Here is a 17730-nt window from a genome sequence, read left to right as displayed (position 1 = left end):
CTGCTTGATGAAACTCTAAAGGTTCTCAATAGGGTTGAGGTCAGAGGTCAGAGGAGGATGGTGATCACACCATGAGGTCCTCCCCTTTTATGCCCATTGCAGCCAATGACACACTGGTATTCCTTGCACCATGAGATGGTGCATTGTCATGCATGAAGATGATTTTGTTACTGAAGCTACAGCTCTTCTTTTTAAACCATGAAAGAAAGTGATCAGTCATGCACCACAAGCCTCTGGAGGATCCTCCACCTTGAGGTTCCAGAGGCAGCAGCAGCTTCAAATAACTGTTTGCTGCTTTGTCAGGACATTTTAACAGCTGTTCTCTTAATCCCATGAATTTGTCTAACAGAAACCTTCTTCATTATGTCTTTATCTGCACAAACTCATCTTTGTTCTGAATCAGCCACAAATCTCTTCACAGTATGATAACACTTCAGTTTTGGTTAAATATCTAATGTTTAGATAGTGTAGTACCTTGTTATAAGGCACTACACTATCAGCAGAGATCCTTTCCCTTTCCTATATTGCTTGAAACCTGTGGCCTGCTTAATAACGTGGAACATCCTTCTTAAGTAGATTTCCTTTAATTGAGCTCACCAGACAAACTAATCAAGCAGCTCTCTGAAATTAATCATAGTGATTCAAAGAGCCCTGACACACAATACCATCTATAAATTTAATAGCACAACAAAAATGTGATCTTTGTGACACTTAAATCTAATTTGCATAATAATTTGGAACACGGTGTATACGTAATACAAAGGTCTATTTAACATCTAACGTCTATTTGAAAAGTGGTAGGGAAAAGTTACTTATTTAATCCTGCCCTTTTCCGCAATACTCTCTAATTAGAACACACATACACCCATAAAATAATACAGAAAATAATCTAGTATTATTCAGATGCTAATTTGTTATAGTTGTAAATTCACTCCCAGAGACATTCACATCCAACTACACATGAATAGTCCCATAAATATTCACACTCCCATACACAATACTGACACCAAAACCACCCAAGTTCAGTCTCCCCTCAAAATGCAGTACCACAAAGCTAAGGAGTTCCAAGTACCTCCCCAATACAACAGAGCTTTTCCACACATATTCACCTGCACAAAATATACAATCATACTCATGCATACGATCCTGATTACTGCGTTAGAGACACCCACTCCAATTTACCTCAGACCATCATTTCTATGCTTGTTGAAAATCCTCAGTTTGAAATTTTTTTTCAAAAACTTGCTTCAGTTCTTGACTGAGTTAATTCTAGATCCTAAGACTGAAGTGCACATTCTCTTCATGGTTCCTCTGAAAACCATGAAGTTATAGGATGGTTCCATAACTTCAGAACCATTCTGGCTCCAAAGTTATGTTTCCACTGTAATCATAATCCCCCTGTCTTTCAGTAAAAAAAACAAAAAACTGTACATTATCTTATATTTGTATCTAGCTTCATACATCAACAGAACTATTTGAAATTCCACCATATTTGGCCGTTTTAATAAGCAGGAGTTTGTAAATAATTTAATATTGTGGTCCTCAAAAACTGCCTTATGAGCTCCTTCTAGTGGCTTTGCCTGTATATGGGAGAATGTGGCTACTATCAATTGTAGCAATGTGCACCACCCACTGGATGTAGGGAGTTCTTGGGTGGACAAACTCCTGCCTAATATCGGAAGGCTGGTAACGGTCAGTAGTGCTCTGCGAGCAGGTCTTTAGTATAACATGGAGCTGAGGCTGTTGTTTCTCCCTACATCCAGTGAGTGGCGCAGGTCGCTACAATTGATGGTAGCCATACAGGCACACCCGCTGCGGCTAGAAGGAAACAAACGCACTCAGTCCAACCCTTTGATTCTACTGGCTGAGAGGTTGCTAGTCAACTGTCAACAGCATTTCCATGTTTCATAAGTGAGCAGAGAGTCCGAGCAGTCCTGCTTTCAAAATAAAAATGTGAGCAAAAGTATTAAAAGTTTTGAGAACAAAAGACAGTCTGCTTTCAGATTGAAAATGTGTGCTCCTGGATTATGGCAGAAAAATTCCCCCATATGTAGGCGTTCACCAGTGTGAAAGCTGTCGGCGTTCACCCTATTGAGTTCCTGGTTTTTATGAGGCCTGAGCAGTGAAGTGCTGCAAAGGCCTGTTAGAATCCTAAGATTTCTTCTTATTATTTTTTGTCAACAGATGCAGCTTTTGGAGCCTTTGAAATATTTGAAAACTCACCAAACGTTACCCAAAATTGTGCCCCATCTAAAATTTTTGGATTCCAATGGAACAGTGCCCCCTAACGTGAAACAGGACAAACTGTAGGTTGTACAGTTTGTCCTGAAATGTACAGGGAAGGGGCCATTTTCAGTGAAAGGTCAAATTTTGGCCATTTTCACCTTTACTCACATCGAGCTTTAACAAACTCGTCCGAAGGATTTTTACCTATCGGCTCAGTTCGTGATGACAATGCAGTTAAAGGGTGGGGCTTTAAAAGTTATCCAAAAAATTGAGTTTTTGTATATGTTCAGGGGCGTGGCCGAGCGGCGAAGTTGGCGCACTTACCAAAGCAAGTGAGTGCGCCACTAAAATGCTATAACTTTCACATAAAAAGGTCAATTGGTACCAAACTTGGCATGAGTGATCCAAACCCATCCATCCATCCATCCATCCATTTTCTGGTCACCCTTCTCCCTAACGGGGTCAGGAGGTGCTGGTGCCTCTCCAGCTGTGTTCCGGGTGAGAGGCGGGGTCACCCTGGACAGGTCGCCAGTCTGTCACAGGTGATCCAAACCCTTCTCAATTCTTTTTTAACACTTTTTTTTCTCTTTCAGAGCTTCTTGGAGCAACAAAGAGGGTTAATGTCAACATCCAGGATGCAGATGGGTGAGAACCAAGATCTCCTTTCTCCCCCTGCTGTTATCATTGCTCCCTTCTTTTTACATCGATGAATTTTCAGAGAGAAATAAAAAATGAAAGAGAGCACATAGTCACAGCAAAGACTCTGCCAATAGCTTTAGCTGGAACAGCAACAGAGTTAAACAGTGAAAGACATGGAGCATCTGGAGAAAGAAAAAGTTGTTGCTCAGCCCATGTCCCCTTTCTCCCTCTCACACACACACACACACACACACACACACACACACACACACACACACACACGCGCACACACACACACGCACGCACGCACACACACGCACACACACACACACACCACGCGCACACACACACACACACACACACGCGCACACACACACACACACGCACACACACACCCACATACACACACGCGCACACACACGCACGCACGCACGCACGCACACACCCACACACACACACGCGCACACACACACACACGCACGCACGCACGCACACGCACACACACACACACACACACACGCACGCACGCACACACACACACGCACGCACGCACGCACACACACACACACGCACACACACACCCACACACACACCCACACACACACACACACACACACACACACACACACACACACACGCACACACACACCCACACACACCCACACACACACACACACACACACACACACACACACACACACACACACAGAAGGCCTGTGTGTTCTCTCCACTCCAGGGTAGTAAGATTGCTTATTAATGGAAGTAGGTCACCCCCCCCTTGCCCCTCCCCCCCTGCCCCTCTCCCCCCCTGCCTTCCTCATCCCTCCCATCTTCCACATAGAGCTGAAGGAGGAGTAGCTGTAGAAGGGAGATTAATTCAGCAAAGTTGCACTCAGAGCTCATGCTGATGCGTAGATGTGAATGTTTATTTTCACTCTTAATCTGTGTCTGTTTGAAGGCTGTCTCCGCTGCACCACGCTGCTCTTAGTGGGAACAAGGAGTTGATCTCTCTGCTGTTGGAGGCTCAGGCAACAGTGGATATCAAAGATCATAAAGGTAAAAATCTCTCACAGATCCAAGAGTTCACACAAAGTAGACACAAAACTCTCCACCACCTAAAAAATAATGAAACATAATATTTAAAATCTGAAACAACACCGGAGTCCTGTGTGAGCTTGGTGAAAATGCAGTCATTTGTTTTTGTTGTGTGTGAGAGAACAGCAACATATTTATGTGTAGACTAAATAATAGAAAACAGAGGATAAAAGCTTCATGGCTGCATAACTGAGAGCCAAATGGCATCAGAGCAGGAAAATATCTCCATCCAACATCAGTGGATTCTGACAGAAGAAAAGAGGAAATCTCAGGGCAGATGGGAGCTATAATCCCTGCAGGATGTCGGCCTCGTCTCTCTACACTCAGCCAGTGGTGCCCCTCCTCCATTTCCTCTAAAAACAGAGCTACACCTGGTAGGCAGGCGTATGTGCCACATGGCCCTGCCTCCTCAGCGGGAGTTTTTCTGTTCCAATCAATGAGTCTTTACAGACTCATTGATTGGATCAGATGGGGTACCCTGAATGCGTCACTCCCGTTCCAACTGAATACTCTGCCAACATTGCGTGACATTATTTCAAAAACACTAAAGTCAATATTTAAGGAGGTTTTACAATTTGTTGACACAATTTCTGGATGCCTCACTTCCACGTCCTTCCAGTGCTTTTCTTTTCCAGTCACATGATCAGAGTATGAGCGGGATTGATTTTATACACCTTTAATCTTTCCTCTGTGTTATAGTTTTACTGCTTTACTGACATTATATGTAGATTTAGGACTTTTTGAAAAGTTCTGATATATTTATACTTTCATTAATTTCCATTGCTATGGTAACTTAGCACAGAGAATAATAAACTATCATAAACCACAATTATTTACATAATCTTTGTCACAACACTCTCCACACTTAGTGCCACAACAGGAAGAGAGTTGTTAAAACCTTTAAAGGGGCAGTATCATGTTTAATCAATATTCATGATATGTGAGAAGATACTCACATCAAAATCCCAATAGATGGCACCTCAGCAGAACCGTTTGTGAAATTTGTAAGTTCACCGATGACATCACTGTAATGAGTCTTATCCAGAATGGGGATAGGTCTGCTGGACTGGTGGAGAACACACACGCCCCACTCTTCCACCATCATCATCACCACCAACAACTAGGTCTGCAGAGAAGGTCTTCATCCAGGATTTGTACAGACTAGAGTCAGACTCGGTTTACAAAAACCATCCCTTGTTTCTCTACACGGTCTGAGCAGTCAACTACTCCACTGGGAGACTAAATAAGTATATTTGCTCTAGGTCTTACCTGTCTTTAAAAAAAGAATGAAAAGTGTGTAAATCTAAATCAATATACACATTATTTTCATCTTGTTTTATTTCCCTTAAAGTTTATATATTTATACCTCATAATGGACGTGTAAATTCACTTCATAATGAATTGAATTTGCTTTCCTGTGTGTACAGGAAAGCAAAGTCAAATTTCTTGTTTGCCAATAAAACTTGGCCAATAAAGTCGATTCTGATTCAGAAATTACAGTGGTAGATTTTGGAGTCTGAGTTGGCCATGGCAGAAGTTTGATTTTCATTTGAAGAATCATTTCTGCATTCAATTGTTTTGAGTTACTATCATGCTAAAATATCACATCAGGTTTTCTATCAGAGACCACCAAGTTTTCCTCTTACAAGTTTCTTTGGGGTCTGGGGAGACTAATAGGACAATAGCAACACAGACGACGATCATACTTAACAGAGAAATAATGTGATTTTTCACCCATTGTTTTCACAACCATCAGGTTCAATTTTCATAGAAGAATATTTGACAAATAAAGTAACTCAGCAAATCACATTCAGTAGAAATAATATTCCCAGTAAATCTGTGCTATATAGTCATAACGCCTGCAGAATGCTCAGACCCAACAGAAAGCCAAACCGAGATACCCCACTAGGATTTCCAAAAAGTAACATTATCAACTAGTTGATATAATCATATATCAACTGTTGAGTGACATTCCTGAAAAAAACTAAAATTAGATTTTAAATTTTGGGCAAACAAAAACAACGCTTTTCTTTTTAACATATTGTGCATCTCTGTGGCATTAAGACATAGAAGACTTACTTTATTGTCATTGCTCACAGAAACATAAGTAAAATTAGCAATGAAATATCATCGCTTGGCCACCAGAGTCACACACAGAAACACAAGTGCACCTATAATTACATAATAAACAAATAGTAATGTGTTGCTAAATAGATATAACTTAGTATTTTCAAGCAGTCTCAGACAGTTTTAGTGATGGGATTGTTGAGCAGTCTGATGGCCAGTGGGAGAGCGCTGTCTGGCTGTTCTGCAGCAGATACTGCAGAATTGAGAGAAATAAGTGAAAGAGATAACATTTGAACAACAAGAAAAGTAACTTAGTTGATGAAGGTAGTTATAGACAACATAAACACTGTGGATCACTACCTCATTAAAGTTCCAGGCCTCAGTTTGCAACCATGTATAAAGTTCCAAAGTAGTGGACCCTCAAGAAGGAAAATAGACTTGCGATTATTCTTGCATCGATGTAAACGCTGGGGTATCTCTACACCGTTGAAGGAACCACGACCCCCTACACAGTAGGCTGATTTTTGCTCTTCACGAGCCTTCTGGATGCATGGCCAAAGCTTTTGCCGATTCACCATCTTCTTAGCAGAGGTCTTCTGTAAAACGAAGTCCATTTTTTTCGGGAAGTAATTTCCATTAGCTGCTTTCCAGATGTAATCAATGAAGCAAATGATGATAGAACCGGGCAAGAGCTGCCAGCGAGCCTTCTTCCAACTCGACGAGCGATATCAAGGAAGATCTCAAGCCTTTCTTTTTCTTTTGGAAGAATCTCCTGGGACACACAACACGTCCTTCATCCCGTCCTCCTTCTTGAACTCAATGACTCTATGAAGTCTGAGGCTCCAACGACGGCCAAAGTAACACGGAGTAAGCAGGATGTTGTATCTTTTTCACTGAGTGCCACATGTTTTTCAACTGAGTTCATTTTGTTTTTGATATCTTTCATTTCTTCTAGCATATTTCCCAGTTTTGTTTCTAAACCATCACTTTGATCAAGTTAGCAAGCATAGCAATAACATCATCAGGGTTTGAGTTGCTAGTTTGTGAAAGATTTGGAAAAGGCTTCTTGGCAACCGGAGGCTTACTTTGGGTAACCGGGAGCAATGGAAAGTCTTCTTTGTCAGCCTCCGGTTGAAGAGCGCCAAGAGCCTCGTCGACATCGTCCTGGTCTTTTTCCGCAGCAGCAGAACAAGTTTTGTCTACCTTGTTGTGATCACTGATTCTTTTTTGGTCTGTTTTAGGCATCTTCCTGAGAGTAAGATAATCTTAAAAAGTAGAAAAGTTCCTAAAGTTCCAAACTATTGACTTTTTCTGGAAAGCCACACATGGTAGCCGGCATGCAGCTGGCACACTTACCTTCAAAAACTCATTTGATGGCGACATCCTTTTGAATAAGTGTGATTCTTAGGGGCACTTTGTATTCATGATATCATTGAAATCAAATTTTGATTACCATTAATATTTATAGTTATAAATCACAACGTGAACATCCAGAACTTCTTTCTGACAGAAAATAATCTAAATATATTTCCTAATGCAATTATTATATATCACAGAGGCCTTTGAGTCAATAATTAATATGGAGCATGAGGCAATCATTGTTGGGTTTAAATGCCTTTACTGATAAGAACTAAAAGCCAAGTATAATTTGAGTTATACTTTCTGTTTGTCTCTAAGTACCTGCAATGTCTATTAAGGGCGCCAGAATGGTGTTGCCATTCTAGCTGTGGTCAGGAGCTGACAGACTCCTGGCCACAGCTAGCTCTGTGCACTGTGCAGCACACCGCCTTGCTCTCTCATGCAAAGATGCTGCAGACAATGTTCCATTCATCAAAACGTTCCGAGAGCACCTTCAAGATCTGCACATTTATTTTAGAAACGGTGCCAATCGCACAGCCGTACAGAAAGCAGCTTCTTCAAGTGGACAGCCTAACAATAAGTGTAAGCAATCTTAATTTTTGCTTAATATTTCAGACATCACTGTTTGCAAAAATGAGCTAAATTCCCTGTCTTGAATTAATCAATGTTGAAAAAATTCTTTCTGAATCGCTCTGTCCGTTGCACATTAGGAGGTGAAGGACACAAGATGGCTGACCCAAGATAGAGCTATCTCAACAGAAACCTGGCAGCTGTTGCTGAGGAGGTAGAGAAAAAGGACCATTTATACATACTGTGCAACATTCATCCATCTCCAGGCAGATGTTCTTCCCCACCTCACACGGCTTTCAAAGCTTTTCCAAAAGGAAGTAGTCCCTTGTTTGGCTGTCAAGAAACATGTAAGTTGATTTTAAGGACTAACTTATTTGTTTATAGAAAATTATGAGAGGCAAATCAGACTTGTATCTTTAATATATTTATTTAATTAGGTGCCTGTTACAATTGAGGCCATTCGACAAATCAAGGAGGCAGGAGATGTGCAACCTTCAGGGTCTCTAAGTATCTGAGTTTTGTGGAAGAAAGAGTGAAATGACTCAGCAGACAGGCAGAGGAGGAGAGGAGAATCACAGGGGTGATTTTGGACTCGCTTTCGAACGCAGATCTTTAAAATTCAGTGTTTGCAGTTACAAACTTAGAAAATACAGAATTAGACAACTAACTTTAGTTTTATCTCTTAAAACCACATTTTTTCACAAGGAGCCATACTTGGACCACCTGATTGAGCATCTTGAGACAAGATTTCCAGAGATGAACTTCTGCCTTCAACATACTGAGCCCACCTGCAGTGGAGAAGGAAGAAGATGACTTTCAAGAGAACTTGCAACTGCTTGTCAAAAAGTTTCCCACTTTGGATGAAGACGCAGAGGGGTTATTTAGGACCAGTGAAGGACACAAGATGGCTGTCCCAAGATAGAGCTACCTCCACTATTCAGAGAAATCTGAATAGTTTATGATGGATTCAAAGTCCATTCAAACTGGACTTTGAATGGACCAGTTTCAAAGTCCATCTTGACCAAGACATTTTTAAGGTAAAAACAGAAGCAAAATGTCTAAGAAATGTCTTTAAAACATTTTTTTTAATTATTCACTTTTTTCCTAAAAGAGTAATTATTCCAAAAACATTTGTTTGTTTGTCTTAGAACAAGTCAAAGGTGAAGATGATGCAGAAAATGGCCTCTGACTTTGATGAACTGAAGTTCCTCTGCCCATATCTGTCTTTACTCTGCCGTTGCATTGACATTCACATTCTCAAGTGTCTGTCAAAGAGACTTTTCAGCTATGAAGAGGGTCAGTGTTTGATTGGTTTTTGACTTTTCTACTAGCAGTTTCTTTAGCTATACATTTTACGTCAGTTCTGGTTTATTTTCAATAGATAAAGACTGACCTCAGAAACAAAAGCCTCACAGCGTGTTTGTGAATCAGATTAAATGGACCTGGTGTGACTGACATGGACTTCGATGAGGCTCTGGAAGAGTTCTTTACAAAACCCAGAAGAATGATGTGCAGCGATCCAACATGCTTCCTGTGCCACAAAAACCAAAAGAGCAAAGCTAAATACAGCAGAATGTCTCTTTTTTTAATTTTCTTTTGTTATTCAGTGGCTTTGCTGAGAGACGTGTGTTGGTGCTTTGTTTGCACGGAATTAATGTTCATTTCATTTGTTTATAAGTATAGATTTCAAAGTACGATTCAACATAAGTGCAAACAATTTCTAATCATTTTAATTGTATTTTTAGTTAACAGTTTCAAAAGCGGGCCTTTTTGTAAGATTGTAGTTGTGCAAATATTTGTGAAGTATCACAAAATAAATAATGATATTTCAATCTTCCTGGTCGGCCGACCTGGCGCCACCCACCACCAGGTTTAGCCTTTTTCCCTGTTCTCTGTTTTTAAGAGATAGCAGTCAAGTTTCTGCTGCTTCAAATGGAATCCAAACTTTCTCTGATGTGTCAGGACTTCACTTGAACATCAGCTAATGTGAACTTCTGCCGGTTAAAGATTGTGATGTAGATTCTGCTTGTAATATTCCTGTCAAAGAAAGTTACTTAATCAGACATAATTATCTCAAGGAATGATTTAGAAATGTGTTCATCAAATTTTGCTCCTTAGTTGATAAAACCAAAAATCGCCTTAATTTATGACTTCAAAGTAATCTAAGCCTTAGAGGACAGCTATTGTTATCTAAAGTGGAGGGAATATCACGGCTCACTTTTTGTGCACTCTACTTACATTTAGAAAACCAAACTATAAAATCTATTCACCAAATGTTATTCAATTTCTTATGGAAAAATCACATATTGTACTTAATAAAATCAGTGGTGATAAATTCTTATGAAAAAGGAGGTTTACATTTTTTTGATTTCATAACTAAATAATACATTCAAAATAAATTGATTACAGTCATATCTAAACCATCCGCCCTCCATCTGGAATACTTTCCCAAATTACATTTTCTCCACTGTAGGGGTTTTAATTTCCTCATCCTCTGTAATTATAATGTATAGAAAATACCAGTAAAACTTTCTGCATTTCAAAAACAAGCACTTCTTTCGTGGGCACTTATATAATAGCATAATTTTTCTCCCCATAAATTCTTTTTCTGGAATAACTGATATATCCTTCACAAAAATAAATCTTTATTTTATCCTAAATGGTTCAACAACAAAATCATTTCAATGATTTTCAAGTATCACAAGATCCCACTTTGCATGACAATATGATCTTTAGTCACAGTGAGGATTAGGAACATGTTTAAAGAAAACTCGATTTATGGTCACCAATTCTTATTGTCCCAATTTTAACCAGTAAAATTGCCATTGCATACTTTTCTAGTATTGTGCAGCTTTGTTCACAATCACACTTTTCAATAGACCTGTGTAGTATTCTCTATGTAGTGGTGTCTGCAGTGACTCCAGGTTTTTTGGACTGTTCTCAGTTTCATGCTGTGTCCTCTTTGGACTTGTTTTGGCACTGAAAAGGGTTTTGTTGCCCTTTGTCTCAATCTGCTGTCTCAAATGTCCCAGGAGTGTCATGTTTGCAAACACAATAGTTCCAGGGTCACAAAGTGTCATAAAGATGTCGACAAAAACAAGATGAGCCATGTTAGCCTGGAGGTCCCAGGCTGTTCAGATGTGTAAATCTTTACAAACTTTAATGTATTATATTGACAAAACTATTTGATCACCTGTTCATATTATAGGAATCAGGTGTTCCAATCACATTCTTAGCCAGAGGTGTATAAAATGAAGAACCTAGGCATGCAAACTGTTTTTACAAATGTGTGAAAGATTGGCTCCATCTCAGGAGCTCAGTGATCCCAGTATGGAACTGGAATTCACTTCAGTTTTAAAAGTCTATTTTAAAGAATAAAATTTAAAATACTGTTATTAGTTTATAAATCACTGAAAGGGTTAACACCACAATACATCAAAGATCTGCTGTTGTTGTATCAACCTTCCAGACTCTCAGGTTCTGGTTCTGGTTCTGCTCTGCATCCCCAGAACCAGAACCAAGAGAGGAGAAGCAGCTTTCAGCATCTATGCACCAAAAATTTGGAACAAACTTCCAGAAAACTGTAAAACAGCAGAAACCCTGACTTCTTTTAAATCTCAACTAAAAACACACCTGTTTAGAATTGTTTTTGAAATGTAATATGTAACAATGTATTGTTTATTATATGTTGCATGACTTTGTGTTTTTGTGTTTATGATGTAAAGCACTTTGAAATACATTGCTGCTGAAATGTGCTATACAAATAATATTTGACTAGATTTGATTTTGTGATAGGATCGTCTACAGAAATGGGTAGATTTAGGTACATTGTTTTCTTGTGGAACAATTCTGACTTATAATGATTAACATACTCAGATAAGATGTTTATTGTCTTTCCCATTTTGAACAGTGGCTATATAAAACCCAAAAAAGTAAAGTAGAAACTAATGTGTCAGTTACATTCAATCTGGATTTCAAAGGAGGGATAAATGTTGACTAGTCATTTTGTTAAAAATGACTTTTTTTTATTTTTATTTTTGCATTCAACAAAAATATGTTCTTCAATTAACAGTGAAATTGTGTTACTGCCACAGAATATGAATATTTTTTAAAAACTTTCTAAACATATTTACCATGTTGCAGGGAGAGTGTATAAACAAGCTGACATTTTTAATTTCAATGACTTTCTTTAAAAAGAACATTTTCTTATTTGGTGATTATTTCAGCTGCACTATCTTATTGTCTTTTTAATACAAGTTATCTTTTGCTACATAACTTGTTAGTATTTGGATAGTTATTGTTTGTCTGAAGTCTAATTGTAAACTGATTGATATAAATGAGAAACTATGTGTGTCTGTGTTTTATGGTTGCTGTAACATCTTGCTCTGTGTGTGTGTGTGTGTGTGTGTGTGTGTATGTGTGTGTGTGGGTGTGTGTGTATGTGTGTGTGGGTGTGGGTGTGTGTGTGTGTATGTGTGTGTGTGTGTGTGTGTGTGTGTGTGTGTGTGTGTGTGTGTGTGTGTGTGTGTGTGTGGGTGGGTGGGTGTGGGGTGTGTGTGTATGGGTGTGTGCATGTGTGGCTGTGTGTGTGTGTGTGGGTGTGTGTGTGTGTGTGAGTAGGAATGCGTCCTCTGCATTATGCTGCATGGCAGGGGAAGACTGAACCAATGAAAATGCTGCTGAAAGCCGGGTCATCAGTCAACGGACAGTCAGCTGAAGGACAGATCCCTCTCCACCTGTCAGCTCAGCATGGACACTATGATGGGGTAACACACTCAGTGTGTGTGGCTGTTTGTTTCTGTCTAGATCTGATGAAATTAGGGTCAAATAAAACAGTAATGATTTTGTGTGTGTTGCAGTCAGAGATGTTGCTACAACACCAGTCCAACCCTTGTATCTCAGACGCAGCGGGGAAAACTCCCCTGGACCTCGCCTGTGAATTTGGGCGTGTTGCAGTAAGTTCAATAAACAAAAAGAAAGTTTTTAATTGTCTTTGTTTGAACTAAATATCTATATTTGATATTTGAAAGAATGTTGTCATTTCCTCATAATCAATCAAGTTTATTCGTATGGCCCATTTCAGCAACAAGACAGTTCAAAGTTCTTTACCATAAAGAGAAAAACAAAAAGTCACAAAAACATCATTTTATCTTTATCAAACGCATCAATACACGTGAATATGTCTGTCAATGTTCCATTAATTATGGGTAAAATCAAACAGGAGGGTTTTAGTCTTGATTTAAAGGGACTCCATGTTTCGTTTCGTAGGTCCATCTCAATAAGCAATAAAACAATGAATTGCTTGATAAATTAAAACAAGCTCAGTAATTTTCATTGGCATTCTTTATCGTTTTTTCTTTTTCTGTCTGATAACAGTATACAGTGTAGTTCTTTGGTCTCACCTTATTCTTTTTGAAGGAAAGTTTAGTTTTCAGACACTTCCTAATTCATTTTATTTGTTGTTTCTCTTATTTTCCTTATTTTATTTTGGATAGTTGAAATGCTTTTCAGTTCCAGTATTAAATGTTCATTAGAATTTAAAGTTTTTTGCATTAAATGCCATTACCATTATATCACTTGAAATGGTCTCAAAAGTACAATATAAGCATTCGTTGAAGTAAATTGCAATTTTTGGGTCAATTTATTGTCAGCGTTATTTGTTACTGTGACACACCTGCCATGTATAAAATTCTACCTTTTTTTTATTTTTTTTTAATAAAAGTTGCATACTGCAGCTTTAATAGAAAGAATTAGTTTGTTAAATTTTGAGGTTTGCAAGATTACTGCGCCTTTAAGCAATTTAGGAAACAACAGATGATGATTTCCTAAATTGCTTTATATCATCTGATTATATTGTATTTTTGTATTTTACCTCAAACATGCTGCTTCATTGTGTGATGTCAGAAAAACTGAAAAGAAATAATATTAGATTCTTGGAAGAGCAATTGTGAAGCTCCACATGTCTGGTTCATAATTGAGGACATTTATCATGGAATGTGCCTCATTATCAATTATAGCAATTGTATACAAGTGAAAACCATATCTGTTTTCAGGCATCCACTGCTCAGCAGGGAGACAGATTCTGTGTCCAACAACAAAAGAACTGGTTTTGTTGCAAAACGTTGGAATCAACCACAGAACAAAAACGAAACCATGAAGATGTTTGTTGGACCTGGTCATTATCACTGTCATTATCCACAGTGAAACACATCATGAAAGCCCATGAAGAAGCCTTTTTTCCAAAAGTAACCTAGAATCCAGATTACTGCTTGTGAATTGATTCATGGACAAAGACTCTACATTCTGAAGCTATGTCCTGTGTTTTGAATTGATTGGCCATAGTGACCATTGTTACAGTTGCTTGATAAAGAGAGAAGTTTGCAATGTGAGCCCAAGTGTGATGTGGCAACATTGTGGTTGTGTGGGTGTTTTACTGATGGAGAGACTTCAGAAAATACATGGGAAGGCCAAACACCAATGGATCTTCTGAATGATCAATGACCTTTAGTACACAAACAAATTACAGAGATTTAAGGATAATGTAGTTTATGTTTTGAGGTGGCCATCTCCAAAGTCTGATCTCACCGCCATAGTGTAGGTAGAGCTGAAAAGTTGTGTGTTAGCAGAGCGGCCTCCAAACGGCCAAAATGCAGAAACAAATTGTGAGACGTTTTCTTCCAAGTCAAAGTGTTTAGTAGGACATTCTACCACAATCTAAGGAAGTTTAAACTTCTGAATTTGAATAAAGCTTTTTTTTTTTTATTGTGTTTTTGTCCAGCATTCATTTAATTGAAGTTCCCACTGATACTGTGTTTTCCTGTTTAGGTGGTGCAGCTCCTGCTCAGCAGCAATATGTGTGCAGCCATGCTGGAGCCGAAACCCTCAGACCCAAATGGAGTCTCTCCGCTGCATCTGGCTGCTAAGAATGGACACATAGACGTAATACGGTCTGAACAACAACTCTTAAATCATAATAGTCATATAATCTAGTCAGTGTTTCTGCATTCATTTGAAAAAGTACTCCACAGTCCATGTTTGTGTTTGCAGATTTTCTTTCACTGAAAGCAGACAGTCAGCACTAAGTCAACACTTTTCAGCCCTAAAGCTCCATAACTCAACAACAACAAAAACACATTCCAAATACATTTCAGAACTGTAGTCCAACTCTTTTCCTCTACATTTGCTTCTTAAACAATGAACAAAGGAAACAATTAGTGTCTAATGGTAGATCCATGACAACATGAAGCATACAAATGGACCAGCAAACAGCAGCCATCTAATCTCTAATATTGAACTATTAAACATGATTTCTGATTACACTGACTGCTTTCATCAGATAAAAGCACCAAACTGAAAGCCATCAAGCTGATTCTTAAGTTGGAGTTTTACCAATCGGATCAATACTTGATTCTCAAATTGATGTGCAAAAAAAAAGCAACACAAAACCGAGAGAAACAAACAATCATCCAGCCTGCTTGGTATCGCTATCTAACTAAGTAAAAAAAAAATCTATTAAAAGAATTTAACCACAATAACTCTTGAAAGTGGTTGAATAAGAAACGACCCTGTTGGATTGTGTCCAAAATCCCTGCCAGCTATACAGCATTTGGGTATCTGTTTTTCAAGCTTAAAAAAATCATTTTTTAATGGTAACTTTGCAAAATAATAATAATCTAAGTTGATGTTGCTCTGCAGGTTGTTGATCCAGGCTGGGATTGACATCAACAGACAGTCTGAGTGTGGCACTGCCCTACATCAGGCTGCCCTCTGTGGGAAGACGGAGGTAGTGCGGCTGCTGCTAGATGTAAGTCTGTTGTTGTTCTTTAATGTGTTTGTTTTTCAGCCGAGCAAATTTACACCTCATTGTTCATTATTCTTTACACTGTGCAGTAAAGAATATAAAGACATTTCTGGAACATGTGACATAAACAGACAATCTGGCCAGCCTCATGCTGGAACCACACCGTCCCTGATATTGATCAGTGTTTCAGCTTTGCCCCTTTTTTATCTCCTCTGTTTCATTGCAGAGTGGCATCAGTGCAGGAGTGAGAAACACTCTGAGTCAAACTGCCTTGGACATTGTTAACCAGTTTACCACCACACAGGCCAGCAGAGAGATCAAACAGTTACTGAGAGGTGAGGCTTTAAACTCACACATTGACATTCATACTGACCTCAGCTTTGGCTCAGGGCTCATCTAGAACATTGCTAGGAGTAAAAACTGAAATGCAGTTAGAAAAAGTTGGTAAAAACTAAAAAAACTCCCTCCTGTTTCTACACAATGTTGGAGCAAAAGTAGCTTCCAGGTGTTTAATCAAGAGTCATTGATGACATGTTCCTCTACATCATTTATACCACAAGGTAGATTTGGTTACAGTGACATGAGCCAGCTTTCTTGCCATGCAGAAAATTTGATATACACACAATAAATGCATAAAACACAAGTTTAAAAGTGACCCGGTGGTAAATACTTAAAAAACACGACAAAATATTAATACACATAGACTTAAATAGAGTGTCCTCATTTGGACAATTGAAAAAAGAATTTTAAAAAAACTATGTGAAAACTGTACTAAATTGAGTTTTAAAAACTTATGGCAGCAGCCAAGAACTTGGTTCAATAAAAACTGCTTTCACATTTGTAGGCCATATATCTGCATCCAGAGGTTGCAGTGCAGAGGATGACACATCTTTGCAGATGGATGTAGATCATCTCACCAGTCGGCTTCCTGAACCAATTTACCACTTGGCTCAGGCAGTGGCCATGTGTCAGACATGAAGTAAGGCAGCAAATGAACTAAATTTGCCTAAAGCCATTTCTGAATTTCACAATCAACTCATGCAAAGTTAGAGGAGCATGTTTCTATTGTTTTAGATTTTAGAACAAAAAGAAATAATGAATGAAACATATTCATTAAAAAAAATTTAACATTTTTGCTTTAAAAGTTAGGTCATTCTGTTGTGGATATTAATGGCAGCTAATTCATGAAAACTTAATAAAATGTAAAACAAAACTTTTTCTTTATCTTGAGATTCAAAATAACTGCAAAGTTACTAGCAGCCTTGCAACTTTGTGGAGAGCCTGGTGCTGAATGATAGAGGTAAGTTACCTGAGTTGCCATAAAAAAAACTTCTGTCTTGAAAAAAGTGAAAAACTAAAGTGTTTCTTATCTGGGCTGGAAGGGAAAATGTTTTCTGAAATACTCTTTACTTTTATGTTACATTCATAAATAGTAATATATAAAAGTTGATCTTCCCTCACCTCTGCTGCCCCAGCTTTAGTTTTCTCATGTGTTCCCCTTTGTTCTGTAGATGCATCGGCTGCAATGCAGGTTCGAGCGCTGAAGGATTACTGCAACAACTACGACCTCACCAGCCTCAACATCAAAGCTGGAGACATTATCACGGTACATTCACCACATTTTGCAAGCATTGGAAAATGTTTTCTGATGATTTATAGTATATTGTAAAGCCCTAGTTCTATTTGTTGTGGCTTTGGTTCCTATTTATGCCTCTTGTTTCTTTTTGTGGCATTTCCTGATGGGGGACTGAATTTATTGTTTCTGAATGGAACATTTACTATTTCTAGCCTAGTTGATCAGAGAAAATGACAGAAAAAATGAGTCCCCAGGACCAGTACAATTAGAAATGAAATGTTCTTTGGCAGACGACTTTTTTTATTCCCCAGATAGGGTGTGGAAAAACCAAAACTGCAAAAGTATGATATAGTAAATGAAACTACTCTTTGGCTTTCCTAGCTCCCTACTTCAAATC

The 17730-nt window shown here is 38.6% G+C and overlaps 1 protein-coding gene across 5 annotated transcripts in view; it reads left to right on the top strand.

Moving 5' to 3' along the window:
- The window catches only part of LOC129353731 (caskin-1-like), a 59903-nt gene that overhangs the window by 13520 nt on the left and 28653 nt on the right, over positions 1-17730 (top strand). For all 5 annotated transcript variants that reach the window (XM_055023097.1, XM_055023095.1, XM_055023096.1 and 2 more), the window contains exons 2-9: positions 2820-2871; positions 3824-3921; positions 12577-12722; positions 12816-12911; positions 14782-14903; positions 15652-15760; positions 15984-16092; positions 17269-17363. In XM_055023097.1, coding sequence (XP_054879072.1) covers positions 2820-2871; positions 3824-3921; positions 12577-12722; positions 12816-12911; positions 14782-14903; positions 15652-15760; positions 15984-16092; positions 17269-17363 — 827 coding nt within the window. The remainder of the gene's footprint in view (positions 1-2819; positions 2872-3823; positions 3922-12576; positions 12723-12815; positions 12912-14781; positions 14904-15651; positions 15761-15983; positions 16093-17268; positions 17364-17730) is intronic.

The sequence above is a fragment of the Poeciliopsis prolifica genome, unplaced genomic scaffold, assembly GCF_027474105.1.
Source record: "Poeciliopsis prolifica strain line A6 unplaced genomic scaffold, Auburn_PproV2 SCAFFOLD095, whole genome shotgun sequence".
Classification (NCBI taxonomy): Eukaryota; Metazoa; Chordata; class Actinopteri; order Cyprinodontiformes; family Poeciliidae; genus Poeciliopsis; species Poeciliopsis prolifica.
This window is presented reverse-complemented; position numbering and strand designations above follow the sequence as displayed.